Source organism: Pristiophorus japonicus, chromosome 15, assembly GCF_044704955.1.
Source record: "Pristiophorus japonicus isolate sPriJap1 chromosome 15, sPriJap1.hap1, whole genome shotgun sequence".
Classification (NCBI taxonomy): domain Eukaryota; kingdom Metazoa; phylum Chordata; class Chondrichthyes; family Pristiophoridae; genus Pristiophorus; species Pristiophorus japonicus.
The window spans coordinates 75536173-75560905 of NC_091991.1; the positions used below are offsets into that span (position 1 = coordinate 75536173).

The 24733-nt window shown below is 44.9% G+C and overlaps 1 protein-coding gene across 1 annotated transcript in view; it reads left to right on the forward strand.

Moving 5' to 3' along the window:
* The window catches only part of LOC139280859 (sortilin-like), a 200037-nt gene that overhangs the window by 158648 nt on the left and 16656 nt on the right, over positions 1-24733 (forward strand). The window contains exons 17-18 of the mRNA XM_070900614.1: positions 2877-2993; positions 20902-21007. Of these exons, the coding sequence (XP_070756715.1) occupies positions 2877-2993; positions 20902-21007 (223 nt within the window). The remainder of the gene's footprint in view (positions 1-2876; positions 2994-20901; positions 21008-24733) is intronic.

Below are 24733 nucleotides of genomic sequence, written 5' to 3' on the forward strand. Positions count from 1 at the left end.
CCAGACTCCCTGCCCACCCTTCCCTTCAACCACTGTCTGTCCCACCTGTGGTTCTCGTATTGGACTGTTCAGCCACCTAAGAACTCATGCTAAGAGTGGAACCAAGTCTTCCTCGATTCCGAGGGACTGCCTATGATGATGATGATGATCGGTTTTATCTTATATCTCTACTGTGAGGCGCCTTGGGACGCTTTACTATGTTAAAGGTGCTATATAGATAAAAGTTGTTGTTGCTTTCATATTTGACCCTGAAATGAGCTTTCGACCACATATCTGGAGCATAAATAAAACCGACTATTTCCACCTCCATAACCTCCCCTGCCTCAGCTCATCCACTGCTGAAGCCCTCATCAATGCCTTTGTTTCCTATAGACTTGACTATTCCGACGCATTCCTGGCTGGCCTCCCACATTCTACCCTATGTAAACTAGAGGTGATCTAAAACTCGGCTGCCCATGTCCTAACTCGCTCCAAGTCTCGCTCACCCATTACCCATGGCTCGCTGATCTACACTGGCTTCCGGTTAACCAATGCCTCGATTTCAAAATTCTCATTCTTCTTTTCAAATCCTTCCATGGCCTTGCCTCTCCCTATATCTGTAATCTCCTCCACCCCAACAACCCCCGGAGATATCTGCGCTCCTCTAATTCTGCCCTCTTGAGCATCCCTGATTATAATCACTCAACCATTGGTGGCCGTGCCTTCTATTGCCTGGACCCTAAGCTCTGGTACTCCCTTCCTAAACTTCTCCGACCTCTCTTTCCTCCTTCAAGACGCTACTTAAAACATACTTCTTTGATCAAGCTTTTGGTCACTTGCGCTAATTTCTACTTATGTGGCTCAGTGTCAATTTTTTAATCTCATAATACTCCTGTGAAGCTCCTTGGAACATTTCACTACCTTAAAGGTGCTATATAAATACAAGTTGTTGTTGCTGATCAGGGAGAGGAGAGTCATTTATTTATACAGGGAGAACAGAGACATTTACAATAGGGCGATCAGGGACAGATACATTTGCAACAAGTTTATCAGGGAGATATTTACAACAGTTTGATCAGAGAGAGAGATACATTTACAACATGGCGATCAGGGAGAACTGCAGACAGATCAGTTGGAAGAGGCAGGCAGATCAGAGCATTGCATTCAATCAGCGACATAGAATTGGATTTTTTAAGCAATATCCCAATGGAACAGTTTGCCAGTGCTACATTATTCCCAGCATTTATTTCCTCAATGCATTGCCCAATAAATGTGTAACTGTTGTTGGCAGTACATTGTCGTTAACCAAATTTCATTCCATGTTTTCACATAGACGTGCCTCTACCAGTACCTTTAGCATATTCCATTTCATAATTTGTCACGCATGGTCAGTCAAGCAGGAACAGTATATCCATGATCTGAATTTGGAGCATGTAGCTGAGTAATGTAAAATAGCCTGTAGTATATCTGAGCAGTCTGACAAAGAAAAATGCCTCATGTCCTTTATTCGCTCCACATAATCGTTCTCGATGTTGAACTTGGCAGGTGGGAGTGGGTGGGGGGGAGGTAGGGGGGTTGGCGGAATACAGATTTTGACCTCTTTTTGGAAGGACTGTTAGCATTTTCAAAGGAGGTAGTATGGAGAAATTGAGAGATCCCCTTGCTGAAACAAAATCGTAAACTAGTTCATAAAAGACAGCTTTAGGATTTCATTACAGAGTGCACAGAGGAAATCTTCCCCGAGAATAACGAGAACTCTATTTAGGGCTTGCACCTTTTGCCAAGTCCTGAGCCTAACAGGAAACAAGTTAGGGCTGGGAATTTGGCTTGCATTCTGTTTTCATTGCTGCTGGAAAATTATTAGAAAACCGTTCATAAGGCACTGAATTAAGCAGGAGGTCTTGGAGTCCATTTACATTTGCAAAATTTCAGCATGCTTGCTGAAAAAACAACATGAATGGCAACCCTAATTTTTCTTAACTTTTGCACAGCACACCTTCTGAGAACACTGTGGAACAAAATACTTCACTGCAGGGTACAGTACATGTGACACATAGGCACAAAATAGTATTGTCACGTTCCGCACTCGGACTGAGTGATGAAAATCGGCTCCTTGTTGATCAATAGGTTCACATGCCCTCATGAATGTCAATTCCTTTTATGAAAAGTTGCTTCGTACCATTGAATAAAATAGGTGAATTAAAGTTTTTGATTTAGTGAGGTGCACCGCACATAGGGGTCGAAATTCGGTACCGCCGTTTTTGAGGCGGTGACACCACCTGAAGGGTGATTTCACCGCCAGGCGGTAATCACCGCCTCAAACTGCCAAATTCAGTTTTTCTGCCCTAAGATGAGAGTGCAGCGCTAAAAGTGGAGTTGCAAACTCATACTCGGGCGCCAATGGAGCGGTAGCTCAGGAGGCCGACTGAATTTCCCCACGGTAGGCGGGTTGAAAAACTGGAAAAAAAAAATAATTTCTGAAAATTTCTCTGATCCACACCCACACTTCCGCCCTGGTGCCATTAATACATAAATTCTGAAAAATTAAAGATAACCGCTTATCTTGATCTCTGGATGATATCGCCCAGGATCCCTGATGTACCGACAGCATTTCCAGGTTGCACAAGCGCCTGTCAGTAAGGCCACAGTACATACCTAATTTCACATCCACGTTGCCATGTGGGTGGCGATAGAGCGCCCAACTAAATTTCTCCGGAGGCCAGGAACCCGCTACCCGCCCTTTGCTACCTGTTAGCTGCCCCCCTCCGGCGCCAACAGGTGGCGTTATCAACCAAATTTCGATCCCTTAGTGCCCACAAGAAAGAAATGTCAGCAAGTACCTTTTGCAGTGACCAATACATTTTTAAAATGTTTTCCTCTTCATTTCCGAACTGAAGTGATTTTGGATACTATCGTGTAGGAACGAGTGATAAGTGTGTAGAGCAGCCAGACTTGAAGGATCGTGTGCTGGAATTCTGCTTACAAGGAAAAGAAGAGCTGCTGAATACACAAGGGTGAGTTATTTCTCACAAGAATGTATTAGTACCTCCTGTCTTTGATACTTTATGTAGCATCTGATAATCAATGCAAGTTGCCATCGGTCTAGACATTAATCTAATTTAGTCTCACTGAACCCAATAAAATAATTTTCTCCTTTTTTTTTTGTAAGGAAAATTGATAGAGGTGAAACCTCCTGGTACTATAGGGCTGATTCCTTGATACGGGATGTTTCAGGACCCCATCCTGTGCTTTTCCATCCATTAAAATTAATGGACGGAAAATCACAGGCTCCGCACCCAACACACTCGCACCTAGGAGCATCACTAATACTACTTTTTGTTTACAAGGGACTAAAGTATTTTTTATCAGGTTCAATGATCCTAAATTACTGTGATGTGTAAGGACACCAACTTGTGTACATGTTAACTATATAATGTACTTCATTAGGAAACTGTGTTCCCTGAAATTAACGTTGGATCGCAAAATGTTTTTCACTCAATAATTTCATTAAGATAACATCTTATGTAATTGTCCAACAACTCAATTAATTTATCTGTCCTTTTTTACATTGGTTACGTGCGCTGAGAGTTAATGAGAATGGGGTAGCTTTCCACAATTCCACAGAGTCAGCTGTGGCTCGGTGAGTAGCACTCTGAGTCAGAAGGTTGTAAGTTCAAGTGCCACTCCAGGGACTTGAGCACAAAAATCTAAGCTGACACTCCAGTGCAGTGCTGAGAGAGTGCTGCACTGTCTGAGGTGCCATCTTTTGGATGGGACGTTAAACCAAGCTCTCTCGGGTGGACGTAAAAGATCCCATGGCACTATTTTGAAGACGAGCAGGGGAGTTATCCCCAGTGTCCTGGCCAATATTTATCCCTCAATCAGCATACCAGAAACAGATTATCTGGTTATTATCACATTACTGTTTGTGGGAGCTTGCCGTGCACAAATTGGCTGCCGCATTTCCCACATTACAACAGAAACTACACTTCAAAAGGACTTCATTGGCTGTAAAACGCTTTAAGACATCCGGTGGTCATGAAAAGGCACTATATAAATGCAAGTCTTTCATTCTTTCAATTACTAAATACCACAGATGGTGGTTTCCAAAATTAGAGCCATCCTGATGCATTGTTTTGCATTGTTCCCATGCGATGTTGTTCCAAAGCAACCAAATTGGATCTTTCGTACTTGATTACAGCCAAATGAAGAGCTGCAATGGTACAAGAAGTTTACTATAATTGTAGTTTAAGAACAAGTTGCCACTAAATATGCAGAGAATATAGACTGGGGATAAAAATTGATATGTATTGCACCCATTTTTCGGGTGTAAAACTGGCACATGGTTGACAAATTTATCAGTGGGTCGGCCTGTGCCCAATCAGTGTGTGCGTTTGGTCCCTATTTTTAGGTGCCTGGGTAGCTGCCTAAAACTGGCATTTGGCCCCTTGCATATGTTAATTAGAGACCAAACACCTGTTTAAGGACCCTTCTGGGACATTTGTTTCCCATGAGTGGAGCAGGCACCCGCCGAGCTTGTCCTAATCATGATTCTTCAGTGCCCATCAACAAAAGATACATTGGGCTAGATTTTCGGTTTTCGGCGAAAACGGTAGTTTTACACCAAAATTACCATTTTCACTGTGCTACCGTTTTTAGGCCTAACTTTCAGCCTTTACTTCTGCGGCATCGGTAAAGTCGGCGTTACACGAAGATTCGTGGCGCAAACCATGAGTTTCGGCAACTTTAGTCCAGGGCTGGTAGCGCTGCGGGAGGCGCCTTGGGAGGGGGGAAATGAAAAAAAATTGCAAAAAACATTCACAAAACCCTTGAATTTCCTTGATTTTCATTTGCACTCACTCTAACTTCAGGCTCTTTGTTTCCCTGACTTGGACTCAGACTTTCATTCTGATTCTCTCCTGGATTTGTTTCCAGTACATTGGATTTAGGATTTGCTATTGGTATATCAAAACTATCTGATGAGTCAGAAATAATTGAATCATTCCCACCTTCAACTCCTTCCATGTCTGTAGGTAAAATATGATCAATATGGACAAACCTAACCTGTCCATTATCAAACATTTTTACCAAATATGTGCGAGGATCATATATCTTCACCACTCTTTCGGGTAACCACTTTAACCATTTATGGTGATGGTTCTTCACTCTCACCTTCTGGTTTAATTTCACTCTTCTCTCTCTTAGTCTCCCTTTATCATGATTCCCTCTTTGTCTAATTTGTGTCTCTTCTACGGACTGTGCCAAATTTGGCTTGAACAATGAGAATCTGGTTCGTGGCTGTCGTTTGAGAAACAACTCCGCTGGCACCCTACCAGTAGTTGTATGAGGAGTATTTCGATATGTAATAAAAAAATTAGCCAATTTGTGATCCAATGACAACTGTCGTTTTCTTGGATTTGGATCTAACATTTGTTTTATGAGGGCATGTTTGACAATTTGTACAGTGCGCTCTGTTGCACCATCCGAAGCAGGGTGGTATGGTGGAACCTTGGTATGTTTCATACAATTTTTGCTCTTAAATTGTGAAAATTCTTAATGAAATTGTGGTCCATTATCCGAAACAATTTCTTCAGGGAGGCCAAATGAAGAAAATAATTTTTGTAAAATGTCCAATGTTTTATTTGTTGTTATTTTCCACTTTGGAAACACCTCAACCCACTTTGAATGGCTATCAATTACAACGAACAATTGTTGTCCATTTAACTCAGCAAAATCAATATGTAGCCTTTGCCACACCCTGGAAGGCCATTTCCATGGCTGTAATGGTACTGGTGGTGGTTGCTTGCTTACTGATTGACATGTCGTACACTGACTCATAATGTACTCTATATCTTTATCAAGACCTGCCACCATAAATAACTGCGTGCAAAACTCTTGGTCAAGCACATTCCCAGGTGCTGGTCATGGAGGTCTCCTAATAATTTGGACCTGAATTTCTTTGGTACAACCACTCTTACACCGCACATGATACAATCTTTACCTACTGATAATTCATTCCTATGAATGAAGAATGGATGTGTATCTTTGTCTGTTACCTGGTTTGGCCATCCAGTTGCAATATATTCATACACCTTTGACATCACGGGGTCAAGTTTGGTTGCTCTACCAATCTCCCCAGCTGTGACTGGCAGTTCATCAATGTATGAAAAATAAAACACCTCTTCCCTATCGGGTGTACCCTGTGATGCGGAAGGCAATCTAGACATTGCATTAGCATTACTGTAATCAGCTGATCGTCTGTATTCAATATCATATGTATATGCTGACAAAATCAAAGCCCATCTCTGCATTCGGGCTGCAGCTAATGTTGGAACTGGGGACTTTGGATGGAGGATTGCTGTTAGAGGCTTATGGTCTGTAACAATGGTAAATTTATGACCATACAAGCATTTGTGAAACTTCTTGACCCCAAAAATTAATGCCAAAGCTTCCCTTTCAATTTGAGCATAATTTCTCTCACTGGCACTGAGAGTGCGTGAAGCAAAAGCAATTGGTCTCTCCTCCCCACGACTTAATACATGAGAGATTACTGCCCCAACTCCATATGGAGAGGCATCACATGCTAGCTTAATCTCCTTAGATATGTCATAGTGAACTAACATGGTGCTCTCTACCAATTTGTTTTTACACTCCTTGAATGCTGTATCGCATTCTTTTGACCACTGCCACTGGACCTGTTTTTTCAATAGTTCATTCCGTGGATGTAATACTGTAGCCAAATTTGGTAGGAACTTCCCATAATAGTTCAAAAGACCCAAGAATGAACGAAGTTCAGTGACATTCCTGGGAGTGGGTGCATTTCTAATTGCATCCAATTTTTCCTTGGTCGGATGTAAACCATCTTTGTCTACTCTGTACCCTAAGTACTCCACTGAGTTTTTAAATAAGTTACACTTACGAGCAGACACTCGTACTCTGTGCTTCTCTAGCCATTTGAGGACTTCATTCAATATTTTATTATGAATTTGCCTATTTGGTGTTGAAATTAGTATGTCATACAAATAACATACTACCCCTTCAATACCTTGCAAAATCTGGTTCATCACCCCTTGGAATATGGCGGGGGCGGAAGACACTCCAAATGATAGCCTATTAAATTAATATCGGCCTAGATGAGTGTTTATAGTCAAACATGATTTGGACTCCTCATCTAGTCCAAGCTGTAAGTAGGCATTCGTAAGATCCAGTTTTGAGAAGATCTGACCACCTGTCAGTGTTGTGAACAAATCTTCTATATTCGGTCATGTATTGGGGACATTGCCCTCTAGAACCTGGTTTACGGTTACCTTATAATCACCACACAATCTTACTTTGCCATCAGACTTGGGTACAACAACAATGGATGTAGCCCAATTACATTGATCTATCTTACAAATAATGTTCTCAGTCTCTAGTCTTTTGTTTTGAGTTCTTGCTCAACTTTCTCTGAGTACATATGGTACGGAATGTGGCTTGTAGTAAACACATCTAGCGTCCTTCTGTACCCTGACACTCGCCTTGAAGCCTTGGATCGGACTGCCCGTTTTGCAGAACACCTTCGGATACTGTTTGATAACCTCATCCGTTGATGAAAATCTCACTTCCACAGAGAAGATCTTACTCCAATCCAGCTTCAGTGAGCTTAACCAATTTCTTCCTAGTAAGACAGACTTGTCTCCTTTCACTATTATTCGAGGCAAGTTCTGAAATTGATCTTTATATTTCACCGGTACGGTGATACGGCTTACTACAGGAATGTTCTCTCCCGAGTAGCCTCGCAGCTCTATCTTGGATTTCTCCAGTTCGAAATCACGCAATTTGTCGCGGTACAGTGACTCCGGTATTACACTCACGGAGGCACCCGTGTCAATTTCCATTGGCATCTTGAATTCCGCAAGATCTATGTGGATTTTGATGCTTTCCGAATCGCTGTCCGTTAACCTCATGCTCCTGATAACGTGTAACTCTAACATAAGAACATAAGAATTAGGAACAGGAGGAGGCCATCTAGTCCCTTGAGCCTGCTCCGCCATTCAACAAGATCATGGCTGATCTGGCCGTGGACTCAGCTCCACTTACCCGCCCGCTCCCCTTAACCCTTAATTCCCTTATTGGTTAAAAATCTATCTATCTGTGATTTGAATACATTCAATGAGCTAGCCTCAACTGCTTCCTTGGGCAGAGAATTCCACAGATTCACATCCCTCTGGGAGAAGAAGTTCCTTCTCAACTCTGTTTTAAATTGGCTCCTCCGTATTTTGAGGCTGTGCCCCCTAGTTCTAATCTCCCCAGCCAGTGGAAACAACCTCTCTGCCTCTATCTTGTCTATCCCTTTCATTATTTTAAATGTTTCTATAAGATCACCCCTCATCCTTCTGAACTCCAACGAGTAAAGACCCAGTCTACTCCATCTATCATCATAAGGTAACCCCCTCATCTCCGGAATCAGCCTAGTGAATCGTCTCTGTACCCCCTCCAAAGCTAGTATATCCTTCCTTAAGTAAGGTGACCAAAACTGCATGCAGTACTCCAGGTGCGGCCTCACCAATACCCTGTACAGTTGCGGCAGGACCTCCCTGCATCTCCTTGTCCTGTTGTTGTTCTTCTATGCGATGAAGTTTCTTTGGATTTCTACTCATAGCTTTGAACGCTGAACTCATAGCTTTAAAAACTGGTTTACCCTTCAGTCGGCATTCCTTCGCAAGATGCCCAGTCTTTCTGCAGAAGAAACACTCTGCCTTCACGTATGGACAATTTTGAGCAATGTGTTGTCCCAGGCACCTATAGCAAGACTTCGACGCTCTGGTAGAATTTGCAGTTTCTGAGACTTTCGACCATGACCGTCTTTTACTTTGAACCTGCAGGTGATTTACCTCGGTTGACTGACGACCGTAATTATTATTTAATTCTTGGGAATATTGTTCGGCCATGCCCATCGACCTCTCTGTCTGCCGAATCCCGAAACGATAGCTTTCAGCAATTTCTAACGGTTTGGGGTTATAGTGCTGCTCCAGCTTCGTTAAAATCTCTTTAAGCATTGTGTCCTTTGGCTCGTCAGGCACAAGCAGATTTACCAGCCTTTCATACAATGTCGGACCTGCCACAGATAAGAAGATCGCTTTCTTCCATTCCAACACAGCCTGGTTCTGAACTGCATTGTCTGGAACTTCGATTATGTTATTTGCAGTGAAATACATTACTAGCCGATTCACAAACGCTTTAAAACGTTCCCGGTCGTGTCGATATTCACCCAAATATCTGATTACACCTGCCATGTTTAACCTCTAGCTGTTCTCACTGTGTGCTGTAGTTTACCTCGGATTTTGTAGCTTTTTTTTCAAAGACAGAAACTTCCACAGTCTTCTGTCGGCTGGCTGAATCCTTCACCAACAAAAATTAAGCTTTAAACATCCGAAAAATCTCCATCCTCAGTCGCCAACTGTGATATCTTCACACAGCTCCTAACATGGAGGCTGCTCTGTCCGGAAGCTACCGGAAGCTGCCTGTCTGTTTATTGTAACTCTGCAGCTGCAGTACACAATACGTCCATGTCATGTATTCAACCAGCATTGTAATCCATGTATAATCTGACCTAAGTTGTACACTGTGAGAACAATGACCACTAGGTGGGAGACACTCCTAACCTGGACCTTCAGGTACAAAAGGGGAAGCTCCACTCACCTTCATCACTTGAGTGCTAAGGAATAAAGGACAGGTCACAGACTGACCTTCTCTCAAGCATGGGCCTCGTGTGCATTTATACTGTATAGTAAGGACCTATCAATGGCGACGAGAAACTGGGATTTAAACCACGCGAGCATGGCCACTAGCAGAACAGACGAGAGGTACTGTGTTAAGGAATGGTTGAGACAGAGATTCAACATTGTTAAAGCAGCACACAGTTCTCCAGGCAGACAAGGGCAATCGGGCATGCCCCAACATGTAGTCGAACCCAGAGGGGGAGTTCAACAGAGACAATGGCAAGTTGAACGGCGATTCACGCCATTGTAAGAGACAATGCGGCCAGTAATGGGGCCATCAACACCTATTAATGGCGCATTCAAGGACAGTCACAGGGGCAGTCAGGGACGATCGACTGGCAAGGGACCTTTTGTTTCCAACAACAGCTCATGTTGGAGGCTTGGAGGCACACACTCAGCCGGAGTTTGCAGAGATGAGCAAAATACCTGCAGAAATTGCTGAAATGAACACTGGGGGAAATCGCTGGAAGCTGAAGTTCAACGAGTTCATGTGGAGCACGTATACAATTCATACACCAGGACGCCACCGATAATGATGAAAGTGCTCCTCAATGGCATCCCAGTATCAATGGAGCTAGACATGGGGGCCAGCCAGTCCCTGATGGGTATCAAACAGTTCGAAAAGTTGTGGGCGTCCAAGGCCCAGAAGGCCAAAATTATCACCGATTGACGCACAGCTACGGACTTACACAAAGCAGATCATTCCAGTGCTAGGCAGCGCCACTGTAGTCGTGACCCACAAAAATTCGGAGAACAGGTTGCCACTCTAGATTGTCCCAGGGGACGGTCCTGCACTATTGGAACTGGAAATGGGGCGATGTCAATGCAATTTCCTCTGTGGCGCAAGTATCATGCTCACAGATCCTGGACAAATTTGATTCATTAATTCAACCCGGCATTGCCACTTTCATGGGGGCCAAGGTAGTGATTCACATAAATCCGGACGCCAGGCCAGTACACCACAAGGCCAGAGCGGTGCCGTACATGATGCGGGAAAAGATAGAAGGCGAATTGGACCACCTGCTGAGGGAAGGCATCATCTCGCCAGTCGAATTCAGTGACTAGGCGAGCCCGATCGTGCCGGTGCTCAAGGCGGATGGGTCGGTCAGGATATATGGTGATTACAAGGCCACCATCAATCGGGTGTCACTCCAAGACCAGTAGCCGCTACTGAGAGCAAAGGACCTCTTTGTGACGCTATCCGGTGGCAAACTTTTTCAAAATTGAACCTGACCTCAGCTTACATGACCCAGGAGCTGGCGAGTGAGTCAAAGAAGCTGACCATCATCACGACACACACTGGGTTGTTTGAGTACAACAGATGTCCGTTCGGGATTCGCTCGGCCGCTGCGATCTTCCAACGAAATATGGAAAGCCTCCTCAAGTCGATTCCAGGGACAGTGGTTTTTCAGGGTGACATCCTCATCACGGGTTACGATACTGAAGAACACTTCCACAACCTGGAGGAGGTGCTATGCAGACTGGACCGGGTAGGGCTGCGACTGAAAAAGGTGAAGTGCGTCTTCCTAGCTCCAGAGGTAGAATTCCTGGGGATGAGGGTAGCAGCAGACGGGATCAGCCCTACTGCGTCCAAGACGGAAGCGATCCAGAGAGCACCCAGACCCCGTAACACGATGAAGCTGCGTTCGTTCCTGGGGCTCCTGAACTATTTTGGTAACTTTCTTCCCAAATTGAGCACGCTGCTAGAGCCGCTACACGTGCTCCTACGCAAAGGTTGCGAATGGGTCTGGGGGGACAGCCAGGAAAGGGCTTTTAATAGAGCACACAATTTGTTATGTTCCAACACTCTGTTAACACTATACGACCCGTGTAAGAAACTTGTGTTAACGTGCGATGCGTCATCCTATGGTGTCGGGTTTGTGTTGCAGCATGTCAATGTCAAGGGTCAGTTACAGCCAGTAGCTTATGCTTCCAGGAGTCTGTCCCAGGCAGAAAGGGGTTACGGGATGGTAGAAAAGGAGGCGCTCGCATGTGTATATGCTGTAAAGAAAATGCACCAGTACCTGTTTGGCAGGAAATTTGAGCTGGAGACAGATCAGAAACCCCTAACGCCCATTTTGGCCGACAACAAGGCCATAAATGCAAACGCATCGGCCTGCATACAGAGGTGGGCGCTCACGTTAGCCGCCTATGACTATACAATTCGGCACAGACCGGGCACCGAAAACTGCGCCGATGCACTCAGCAGGCTCCCACTAGCCACCACTGAAGGGGCCACCGAGCATGCTGCTGAGATGGTCATGGCTGTTGAAGCTTTCGGAAGTGAAGGCTCACCCGTGACAGCCCGTCAGATTAAAGTCTGGACAAATAGAGACCCGCTATTGTCTCTAGTCAAGAAATGTGTCCTGAATGGGGACTGGGCAGCCACGTACAGGGCATGCCCTGAGGAGTTTAAACCATTTCACAGGCGCAGGGATGAACTCTCGATTCAGGCCGATTGCCCACCGTGGGGAAACCACGTAGTCATGCCCCAGATGGGCAGAGAGGTGTTCATCAGAGAACTCCACAATGAGCACCCGGGCATTGTCATGATGAAGGCAATTGCCAGGTCACACGTTTGGTGGCCAGGGATAGACGCAGATCTGGAACTTTGTGTTCGCAGGTGCAACACGTGTGCCCAGCTGGGCAATGCGCCCAGGGAAGCCCCCCTTAGCCCCTGGTCATGGCCCGCCAAGCCTTGGTCACGCATCCATGTGAACTACGCAGGTCCTTTCATGGGAAAAATGTTTTTGGTTGTAGTAGACGCCTACTCCAAATGGATCGAGTGTGACATTTTAAATTCAAGCACATCCTCTGCCACGGTAGAAAGTCTATGGGCAAAGTTCACCGCCCACGGTCTACCGGACGTCTTGGTCAGCGACATTGACCCGTGCTTCACAAGCACTGAATTCCAGGACTTCATGGCAGGCAATGGAATTTACCATGTCAGAACGGCACCGTTCAAGCCGGCCTCAAACGGCCAGGCAGAACGAGCAGTGCAGATAATCAAACAGAATCCAAGAGGGTTCCCTACAAAGACGCTTATCAAGCCTCCTGTTGGCCTATAGATCCCGACCACACTCGCTCACAGGGGTTCCACCCGGAGAGCTGCTAATGAAAAGGACGCTCAAAACCCGGCTATCCCTTATACACCCCATCACGAAAGAAATTGTCGAGAGCAGGCGCCAGCCACAATATGACTACCATGACAGGAATGCGAGGGCGCGATGTATTGATGTAAATGATCCTGTTTTTGTCCTCAACTATGCTGCAGGGCCCAAATGGCTCGCAGGCACTGTGATTGCCAAAGAGGGAAATAGGATTCTGGTAGTCAAACTTACCAATGGACAAATCTGCCGCAAACACGTGGATCAAACAAAAAGGAGGTTCAGCAACCCCATAGAAGAAGCAGAGAAAGAACACGATGTAGAGTTCATTCCACCACAAGTGACCGAACAGCGGAACCAAAGGGAGGAGAGCCCAATCACTGTGGGCAGTCTGGATAGGCCTGAGGCACCGCAAACAGCAGACACTCAGGCCAGCGTCCAACAACCGGAGCCCCAACTCAGGCGCTCTACAAGAGAGCGTAAACCACCAGAGAGACTCAACCTGTGATCCCAATAAGACTTTGGGGGGGAGGTGATGTCATGTATTCAACCAGCATTGTAACCCATGTATAAACTGACCTAAGTTGTATACTGTGAGAACAATGACCACTAGGTGGGAGACACTCCTAACCTGGACCTTCAGGTACAAAAGAGGAAGCTCCACCCACCTTCATCACTTGAGTGCTAAGGAATAAAGGACAGGTCACAGACTGACCTCTCAAGCATGGGCCTCGTGTGCATTTATACTGTATAGTAAGGACGTATCAGTCCACATCCACAGTATGGAGCTACAAGCATTACAAGCTTACAGACATCACAATCTTCCCCCCCCCCCCCCCGCCCCACCTCCCTCTCCTCTCCCCCCCCCTCCCTCTCCTCTCCTCTTCTCCCCCCCCCTCTCCCTCCCCCCCCTCTCCTTTTCCCCCCCCTCCCTCTCCTTTTCCCCCCCCTCCCTCTCCTCCTCCTCTCCCTCCCCTCGCTATCAGAAACACATAGATACTGACAGACAGAGAGAGAGTGTCATAGAGTCAGAGAGAGATACACTGGAGGGCGGGGGGCCATCCCAGCATGCTTGTTGGAAGGCTCCCAGTGCTGCAGTCGGTGAGTAGAAACGTAATTTTTTATTTATTGACTTTTTAATTTTTTTTATTTCTTCTTAATTTTTTTTGATTGATTTATTGGTTGAATTATTGATTTATTTATCATTTATTATTGATAATGGCTCTTTATTTGTAAAAGTGATGTGTTTCATGTTTGCAAACTTCCCCCCCCACACCCACCCCCGTTCCCTACGCCTGATTTGTAACCTACGCCTAATTTATAAAGTGTAGGCAAGGTTTTTCTGAGCGTACAAAAATCTACACTTCATCCATTCTAAGTTAGTTTGGAGTAAGTTTTCACTGCCTAAACTTTCAAAACAGGCGTAAGTGGCCGGACACACCCCCTTTTGAAAAAAAATCTGTTCCATACTGAAACTGTTCTAACTGACTGGAACTGGAGCAAACTAAATGCCGAGAATTTCATATTTCTAAGATATTCCATTCTAAACCAGTTGCTCCAAAAAAAATAGGAGCAACTCAGGCCGAAATTTTTAGGTTCAGGTCAATGAACTTTCAGCAGACATTTTTCAGGAAAAATTCCACTCCAGGGACTTGAGCACATAAATTTAGGCTGGCACTCCAGTGCAGTGCTGAGGGAGTGCTGCATTGTTGAAGGTGCCGTCTTTCGGATGAGCCGTTAAACCGAGGCCCCGTCTGCCATCTCAAGTGGGTGCAAAAGATCTCATGGCACTATTTTGAAGAAGAGCAGGGGAGTTATCACCGATGTCCTGGTCAATATTTATCCTTCAACCAACATAACAAAAACAGATTATCTGGTCATTATCACATTGCTGTTTGTGGGAGCTTGCTGTGTGCAAATTGGCTGCCGCGTTTCCTACATTACAACAGTGACTACTCCTAAAATACTTCATAGAAACATAGAAACATAGAAAATAGGTGCAGGAGTAGGCCATTCGGCCCTTAGAGCCTGCACCGCCATTCAATGAGTTCATGGCTGAACATGCAACTTCAATACCCCATTCCTGCTTTCTCACCATACCCCTTGATCCCCTTAGTAGTAAGGACTACATCGAACTCTTTTTTGAATATATTTAGTGAATTGGCCTCAACAACTTTCTGTGGTTAGAGAATTCCACAGGTTCACCACTCTCTGGGTGAAGAAGTTCCTCCTCATCTCGGTCCTAAATGGCTTACCCCTTATCCTTAGACTGTGACCCATGGTTCTGGACTTCCCCAACATTGGGAACATTCTTCCTGCATCTAACCTGTCTAAACCCATCAGAATTTTAAAGTTTTCTATGAGGTCCCCTCTCATTCTTCTGAACTCCAGTGAATACAAGCCCAGTTGATCCAGTCTTTCTTGATAGGTCAGTCCTGCCATCCCGGGAATCAGTCTGGTGAACCTTTGCTGCACTCCCTCAATAGCAAGAATGTCCTTCCTCAGGTTAGGAGACCAAAACTGGACACAATACTCCAGGTGTGGCCTCACCAAGACCCTGTACAACTGTAGCAACACCTCCCTGCCCCTGTACTCAAATCCCCTTGCTATGAAGGTCAACATGCCATTTGCTTTCTTAACCGCCTGCTGTACCTGCATGCCAACCTTCAATGACTGATGTACCATGACACCCAGGTCTCGTTGCACCTTCCCTTTTCCTAATCTGTCACCATTCAGATAATAGTCTGTCTCTCTGTTTTTACCACCAAAGTGGATAACCTCACATTTATCCACATTATACTTCATCTGCCATGCATTTGCCCACTCACCTAACCTATCCAAGTCGCTCTGCAGCCTCATCGCATCCTCCTCGCAGCTCACACTGCCACCCAACTTAGTTTCATCCGCAAATTTGGAGATACTACATTTAATCCCCTCATCTAAATCATTAATGTACAGTGTGAACAGCGGGGCTCCAGCACAGAACCCTGCGGTACCCCACTAGTCACTGCCTGCCATTCTGAAAAGTCCCCATTTACTCCTACTCTTTGCTTCCTGTCTGACAACCAGTTCTCAATCCATGTCAGCACACTACCATCAATCCCATGTGCTTTAACTTTGCACATTAATCTTTTGTGTGGGAACTTTGTCGAAAGTCTTCTGAAAGTCCAAATATACCACATCAACTGGTTCTCCCTAGTCCACTCTACTGGAAACATCCTCAAAAAATTCTAGAAGATTTGTCAAGCATGATTTCCCTTTCACAAATCCATGTTGACTTGGACCTATCATGTCACCTCTTTCCAAATGCACTGCTATGACATCCTTAATAATTGATTACATCATCTTACCCACTACCGATATCAGGCTTACCGGTCTATAATTCTCTGTTTTCTCTCTCCCTCCTTTTTTAAAAAGTGGGGTTACATTGACTACCCTCCACTCGATAGGAACTGATCCAGAGTCAATGGAATGTTGGAAAATGACTGTCAATGCATCTGCTATTTCCAAGGCCACCTCCTTAAGTACTCTGGGATGCAGTCCATCAGGCCCTGGGGATTTATCGGCCTTCAATCCCATTAATTTCCCCAACACAATTTCCCGACTAATAAGGATTTCCCTCAGTTCCTCCTCCTTACTAGACCCTCTGACCCCTCTTATATCCGGAAGGTTGTTGGTGTCCTCCTTAGTGAATACCGAACCAAAGTACTTGTTCAATTGGTCCGCCATTTCTTTGTTCCCCGTTATGACTTCCCCTGATTCTGACTGCAGGGGACCTACGTTTGTCTTTACTAACCTTTTTCTCTTTACATATCTATAGAAACTTTTGCAATCCGTCTTAATGTTCCCTGCAAGCTTCTTCTCGTACTCCATTTTCCCTGCCCTAATCAAACCCTTTGTCCTCCTCTGCTGAGTTCTAAATTTCTCCCAGTCTCTGGGTTCGCTGCTATTTCTGGCCAATTTGTATGCCACTTCCTTGGCTTTAATACTATCCCTGATTTCCCTTGATAGCCACGGTTGATCCACCTTCCCTTATTTATTTTTACAACAGACAGGAATGTACAATTGTTGTAGTTCATCCATGCGGTCTCTCGGTGTCTGCCATTGCCCATCCACAGTCAACCCCTTAAGTATCATTCGCCAATCAATCCTAGCTAATTCACGCCTCATACCTTTAAAGTTACCCTTCTTTAAGTTCTGGACCATGGTCTCTGAATTAACTGTTTCATTCTCCATCCTAATGCAGAATTCCACCACATTATGGTCACTCTTCCCCAAGGGGCCTCGCTCAACGGTATTGCTAATTAATCGTCTCTCATTAGACAACACCCAGTCTAAGATGGCCTCTCCCCTAGTTGGTTCCTCGACATATTGGTCTGGAAAACCATCCCTTATGCACTCCAGGAAATCCTCCTCCACCGTATTGCTTCCAGTTTGGTTAGCCCAATCTATGTGCATATTAAAGTCACCCATTATAACTGCTGCACCCTTATTGCATGCACCCCTAATTTCTTGTTTGATGCCCTCCCCAATATTACTACTACTGTTTGGAGGTCTATACACAACTCCCACTAACGTTTTTTGCCCTTTGGTGTTCTGCAGTTCTACCCATATAGATTCCACATCATCCAAGCTAATGACCATTCTAACTATTGCATTAATCTCTTCTTTAACCAGCAATGCTACCCCACCTCCTTTTCCTTTTATTCTATCCTTCCTGAATGTTGAATACCCCTGGATGTTGAGTTTCCAGCCCTGATCATCCTGGAGCCACGTCTCCGTAATCCCAATCACATCATATTTGTTAACATCTATTTGCACAGTTAATTCATCCACCTTATTACGGATACTCCTTGCATTAAGACACAAAGCCTTCAGGCTTGTTTTTTTAACACCCTTTTTCCTTTTAGAATTTTGCTGTACCGTGGCCCTTTTTGTTTTTTGTCTTGGGTTTCTCTGCCCTCCACTTTTCCTCATCTCCTTTCTGTCTTTTAAATTTGTCTCCTTTTTGTTTCTCTCTGTCTCCCTGCATTGGTTCCCATCCCCCTGCCATATTAGTTTAACTCCTCCCCAACAGCACTAGCAAACACTCCCCCTAGGACATTGGTTCTGGTCCTGCCCAGGTGCAGACCGTCCGCTTTGTACTGGTCCCACCTCCCCCAGAACCGGTTCCAATGCCCCAGGAATTTGAATCCCTCCCTCCTGCACCACTGCTCAAGCCATGTATTCATCTGCGCTATCCTGCGATTCCTACTCTGACTAGCACGTGGCACTGGTAGCAATCCCGAGATTACTACTTTTGAGGTCCTACTTTTTAATTTAGCTCCTAGCTCCTTAAATTCGTTTCGTAGGACCTCATCCCTTTTTTTACCTATGTCGTTGGTACCAATGTGCACCACGACAACTGGCTGTTCTCCCTCCTTTTTTTTAGAATGTCCTGCACCCGCTCAGAGACATCCTTGACCCTTGCACCAGGGAGGCAACATACCATATTCATTGGCTGTAAAGCGCTTTGAGACGTCTGGTGGTCGTGAAAGGCTCTATATAAATGCAAGTCTTTTTTTTAAACAAATGTGAGAGTCATTCGTTTATTTTAATATTGAATAGTTTAAGTAGCGATGAAATGGAGCACAGTCAAAGACTGTCAAGAAAACTGACAATTCAGTAAAACTATTCTTACTTAATCAGGAAAAATAGACACTTAACTATACGCTATTATTGTTTAACTGCAGCAAAAAGTAGATGATTACATTTTAACCTATAAATGCTATGCAAGTAGAGTATATATGGGCCCTTTTTAATACCCAAGTGCCAGCAAAAGCAAGGCATCCTGCTGTCTGTGAATGCAGGCAGCAATTGCACTGGATTTTAGTCCAACTTTGTGTATCCTTCCTTTATCTCACACTGGGTTCTTCCAGTAATAATGCTCTGTTATAATCGGTCTCACCTCATAACACACAGATTTTGAGCCAGCAAATAGATTAATTTCCTTCCAGAGTAGTCTCTGATGGCAACCACTTTGTTAATGCCAACCCACCAGCGTAAACTACACTGTCAGTATTGTCCGAGGCAGCTTTCCTCAGATCTTTATGACAGCAAAGATAAATGGCTTACACCTACAGTGCTTATGCTAGGTACATTGGGCCCAAGTTTCCACACGATAAAAAACGGGCGCCCCCTCCGAGCTGGAACCGCCCGTCTTTTGCGCCTAAAACGGCACCGGAAAAAAAACTCCCGATTCTGGAGCGCCATGCAGCTCCTTGTCTGTTTGGCGTGGCGCCCAGGGGGGCGGAGCCTATACTCGCACCGATTTTGTAAGTGGGAGGGGGCGGGTACTATTTAAATGTTTTTTTCCTGCCGGAAACGCTGCGCGTGCGCGTTGGAGCGTTCGTGCACGCGCAGTGTGAAGGAAACATTGGCACTCGGCCATTTTTGTAGTTCTTTGTAGCTGTTTAGTTTTTGAACATTTTTTAATAAAAGCACATTGCCATCAGCACATCAGCACTGAGAAGGCTGCAGGAAGCCTCAGAAAGTTGAGGCAGCCGTTTCCTGACGATCTGCCCCTTTTGCCGTCGGGAAATGGCTCCTCAATTTCTGAGGCTTCCTGCAGCCTTCTATCTCCTTCCCTCCCTCCCTCCCGCCGTCTGGAACGTTCCTCCCTTCGCCCCCCCCCCCACGTTCGGTTGGTTGGTCCCCTCCCTCCCTCCCTCCCTCCCGCCGTCTGGAACGGCTTCCTTCCCCCCCCCCCCGCGTTCGGGAACGGCTGCCTCGTTTTGTGAGGCTTGCTGCAGCATTCTCCCTGACTGAAGCACTTTCACACAGGTAGGAAGATGGTTTATTTAATCTTTTCTTTGCTTATAAATTTTTATTCAGGTTGGATTTATTTGTATAATATTTGTATAAGTATAAATAAGGATTTATTGTAGAATGTAATGACTTCCCCCCCCTCCCCCCCCCCCCCACCTCGTTCTGGACGCCTAATTTGTAACCTGCGCCTGATTTTTTTAATGTGTAGAACAGGTTTTTTCAGTTCTACAAAAATCTTCACTTGCTCCATTCTAAGTTCGTTTGGAGTATGTTTTCACTGTGGAAACTTTCAAATCAGGCGTCAGTGGCCGGACACGCCCCCTTTTGAAGAAAAAATTCTGTTCCAAAGTGGAACTGTTCTACCTGACTAGAACTGCAGAAAAAAAAATGTGGAGAATTGCGATTTCTAAGATAGTCCGTTCTCCACCAGTTGCTCCTAAAAATCAGGCGCAAATCATGTGGAAACTTGGGCCCATTATTTTGTTTCTAGCCATAAGATTGAGCTGTAAATCTGTCTGCCCTAACCTATAATCTACTTTTATTATTGCTATCCTATATTATACTTTCTTTCCATATTAATGATCTTGTAACACCACATGGTTATTTCTTTTGGGACTATAATGTTGTAAGGCCTCTGCTCTACCCAGCATGAAAGTTTCTGTTGTTAAGAGATATCACAGCCTCATTCATCTGGGCGAACAGAATGGACTGGGTGATGGACGACTGCTGTCATTATTGCTGGTTCATGGTCTCCCGACAGTAGCCTGAACGGACTGTCACTGTTGTTCCTACCCTGAGGTGCATCATTTACTACTGTGAGGCCTGTCCATCTAGCTGCCGAGCCAAAAACTAACTCAACTCTTTGCTGGCTGGCAAATTCAAGCAACAGGCAAACTCAGAACTTGAATCTATATCCCATCACATTTAAAAGTTACTTGACTGTTCACTTAAAAAGCCTTAATCTACAGGGCTACAGACCTAGTGCTGGAAGGTGGGATTAGGTTGGATAGCTCTTTTTCGACCGGCATGGACACAGTGGGTCAAATGGCCTCCTTCTATGTCACAATTTTCTATGATCCCAGGTGGTTGAATGGCACTACTGCTTCCAGATTGTTCACACTGTTCTCTGTGAGACATCTGTGAGATATTTCCTGGTCGGTTCTCTGTTTTTTCAAGTTAATGATAAACTTATATAATGATATAAGATTGGTGTAAAACAAAAATGTTTACTCCATGAATTTTTCAAGGTATCGCAAGGTCCCTGGCGATAAATGTGAAGGCGGTTTCTCACCCAATCGATCAGAACAGATGACAAACATGAGATGTGAACAAATGTTGTCAGTGAAAGATCCTGTAAGTAAGCTGAGCTGTTTTAGAAAAACAAATCATCTATTTGTATTCTTTTTACACACTGGAGCAGAGACGGGCTGAAACATTTGAGGCAATTTCCTGGAAATGCATGGCCCCAGAGAGGCTCACCCACCAGCATGGGTAATTGTAGGTGCACTGTACATGATGGATGGAATATCGTGGGCAGTACACCTGAACAGCAGAAGAATACGATGCATATTGCAAAATCTAATTGCTGCTATATAGATCTAATTGCATATGCAGAGACGATCATTGGCCTGGAGCCAAAGTTTACTCACTTTGAGTTCTGCAGTTTATAAATAGCTACAGTTGTCTGAAATTAGATCAACGATCGTAAAGGCACAGGCCAGGTTATCAGTTAAACATCACAACAACAATCTAGACTCGACTCTTATCTACATAAGAAATAGGAGCAGGAGTCAGCCATACGGCCCTTCGAGCCTGCTCCGCCATTTAATACGACCATGGCTGATCCGATTGTGGACTCGGGTCCACTTCCCTGCCCACTCTCCACAGCCCCTTATTCCCTTATTCCCTTATTGGTTAAGAAACTGTTTATCTCTGTCTTAAATATATTCAATGTTCCAGCTTCCACAGCTCTCTGAGGCAGAGAATTTCACAGATTTACAACCCTCTGAGAGAAGAAATTCCTCCTCATCTCTTTTTAAATGGGCAGCCCCTTATTCTAAGATTATGCCCCCTAGTTCTAGTCTCTCCTATCAGTAGAAAGATCCTCTCTGCATCCACCTTGTCAAGCCTCCTCATAATCTTATACATTTTGATAAGATCACCTCTCATTCTTCTGAATTCCAATGAGTAGAGGCCCAACCTACTCAACCTTTCCTCATAAGTCAACCCCCTCATTCCCGGAATCACCCTAGTGAACCTTCTCTGAACTGCCTCCAAAGCAAGTATATCCTTTCGAAATATGGAAACCAAAACTGTACGCAGTATTGCAGGTGTGGCCTCACCAATACCCTATATACCTGTAGCAAGACTTCCCTGCTTTTATACTCCATCCTCTTTGCAATAATATCTGTGAGCAACACCGCAGGGGAGCAGGCAGTCTTTGTTGAAGGTTTATGGAGTTTTTTTGTGTTGTTAGTCCAGACCTATTAGAAACAATGTTGACACAGCTGAACCACATTTTGTGTATAATCCCTCACAACTGACTGGAGTCTGGAAACGCACCAGTCTGGTCTGGTTTCAAACTCAGTTAGTGGAGCCAGAATGATGGTATTCTAACCCATTGTACTACTTATTATGCTGTCAGCAGTTTTAAGAGATTAGCTACATTTTAGCCCACCTTGTCTACACTTATTCATGTTTGGGCTTCTACCATTTTGGGGTCGGGATATGGGTTAGTTCACACTTTTTAATAATTCAAAAATATTTAGATGTAATTGTAATCTTTTATGGTGTCATCAGCTGGTCATAAAGGTTGGCTGTGATTTTGCCTACCGAGGCGGGAGACACCGGTAAAGGGGTCTGAACCCGCTGCTGGTTCCACCCCACTCTGCAGAAGTGATTTTACATTAATTGGGCTTGTTAAGCCCACCCAGTGAGGTTCCCGGCCAATTAAAAGGAAGTGGGTCTGATGATGTCATTTGATGATGCGTTATCAGCTGGTTTCCTTGAAGGGACCATGTACACATTGATTTTGACAGTTGTGCTGTCAGTGTTCTACAGCATTGAGGTACTGCAAACATTGACATGCACTGCACAGAGGCTCAGTGTTGCACCTAGGCTCTCCCATGACTCCCTCTATATGCTTATGGGGGGAGTCACAGCATGCAGGGAGGTTCTCTTCCTGTTAAATGGGCAGAAGAGAGAGTCCCAGGAAACCAACACAGCCTGGTTGCACATTGCAGAGGAGGACACAGGCAAGGATGTGGTCAGGAGAACCTGGCTGCAGTGGCACACACCTTTCAATTATCTCAGTAGCTTATGAAATGTTACTGCAAAGCCACATTTCTCAACCTGCTGTGACACTCATCACATCCCCATCATTCTGCCTTCCCTACCCTACTCCTGCACATCTTTACTCTCACCAACTTACCTTGCACCTCCATCCATCCCTCTATATCTACATTATCACTTCCCCATCTCACTAGCCACCCTTCACACTTGCCCTCATCCTAGTGCAAGCATACTAACTAATAACACACAAGGGTAGGCACTTGGATGTTTCAGCTAATGTTTATGTAAAGTTTCTGTTAATGTGTTGTCAAACATTGAAATCTTTATTTTCAACATTTTGCCTTCTTGGACAGATTTGTGTGCACCTTTAGAAATGGCTTAGTGAGTTGCAGTGAATGGTGAGACATAACGTTACCCCCCACAATGGTCATGAGTGTGAAAGGAATGGCTTGGGCATTGTAGGGATGCTTCATGGTGTTGGTGTGGGGGTGGTGCCAACCTGGTGCATCATGTGGCAGCCAGGGTGTACAGCACAGTGTGAAGTAAATCTGGCCATGATGAGGCCATCCTTGGTGTTCCGGACAGCAACGTGGTTGGGTGCTGATGCCCTGTGTCCTGTGCAGGATCAGTTGATTGTGGAGAAGGTTGGTGTTGTTATTGGTGCTGCTGGTGTACCCAGTGCTGCTGGTGTTGGGGCTGATCGTGGTGAGATTCTGAGGACCAAAGTGAGATAGTTTCAAGGGCACTGTTGCTAATGTAATAGATGGCAGGTGAACTTGAGATGACAGAAACAATCTGTTAATGGTGTGAGAGGTTGTTCCAAAGAGGTGATGCTGGATGGAGAGTTTGCTGCTAAGATTTAGATACTGCAAAAAGGTCAATGTGCCTTCCAAATGCAGTAAGCAAGAGTTTTTGATCTTAGAAAGTGAACAGCTGTGAGATGGGAGCTTTTATAGTACATTTGCAGCTCTCAGGTAAAGAAATGAATACATGGTCACCCAACCCCTGACTTTCTTACCTGACATGATCCCCAAGCAGCAACAACCTCATAGAAAACCTGGAAAAATGGTAAATTGAGTTCAAAATTGTGTTTAATAGCCTCTTAACAAGGTGCTCATCACCTAAATTGTCTCCCCCGCCGCTGCGTGTCGGGTCTGTTCAGCGATGACAGATCCAACATCTGGGAAAGTAGTGTCGAGTCGGATTGACAGCGGGGTCCCGTCCCGCTGTCAATCATTTAAAATTTGATAGCTGATCCACCTCCAATCCTGCCCTCTGAGTGGCAGTACAATTCCAACCTTTGGGCCTATTCGTTTCTGTAAAATCACTTCAACATTTAGAGAGAGCACCAGTGTTTGATAATAAGACAACAAATTAGATAGAAACATAGAAACATAGAAAATAGGTGCAGGAGTAGGCCATTCGGCCCTTCGTGCCTGCACCGCCATTCATTAAGATCATGGCTGATCATTCCCTCAGTACCCATTTCCTGCTTTCTCTCCATGGCCCTTAATCTCCTTAGCCGTAAGAACATAATAAGAACATAAGAATTAAGAACAGGAGTAGGCCATCCAGCCCCTCGAGCCTGCTCCGCCACTCAACAAGATCATGGCTGATTTGGCCGTGGACTCAGCTCCACTTACCCGCCTGCTCCCCATAACCCTTAATTCCCTTATTGGTTAAAAATCTATCCATCTGTGATTTGAATACATTCAATGAGCTAGCCTCAACTGCTTCCTTGGGCAGAGAATTCCACAGATTCACAACCCTCTGGGAGAAGAAATTTCC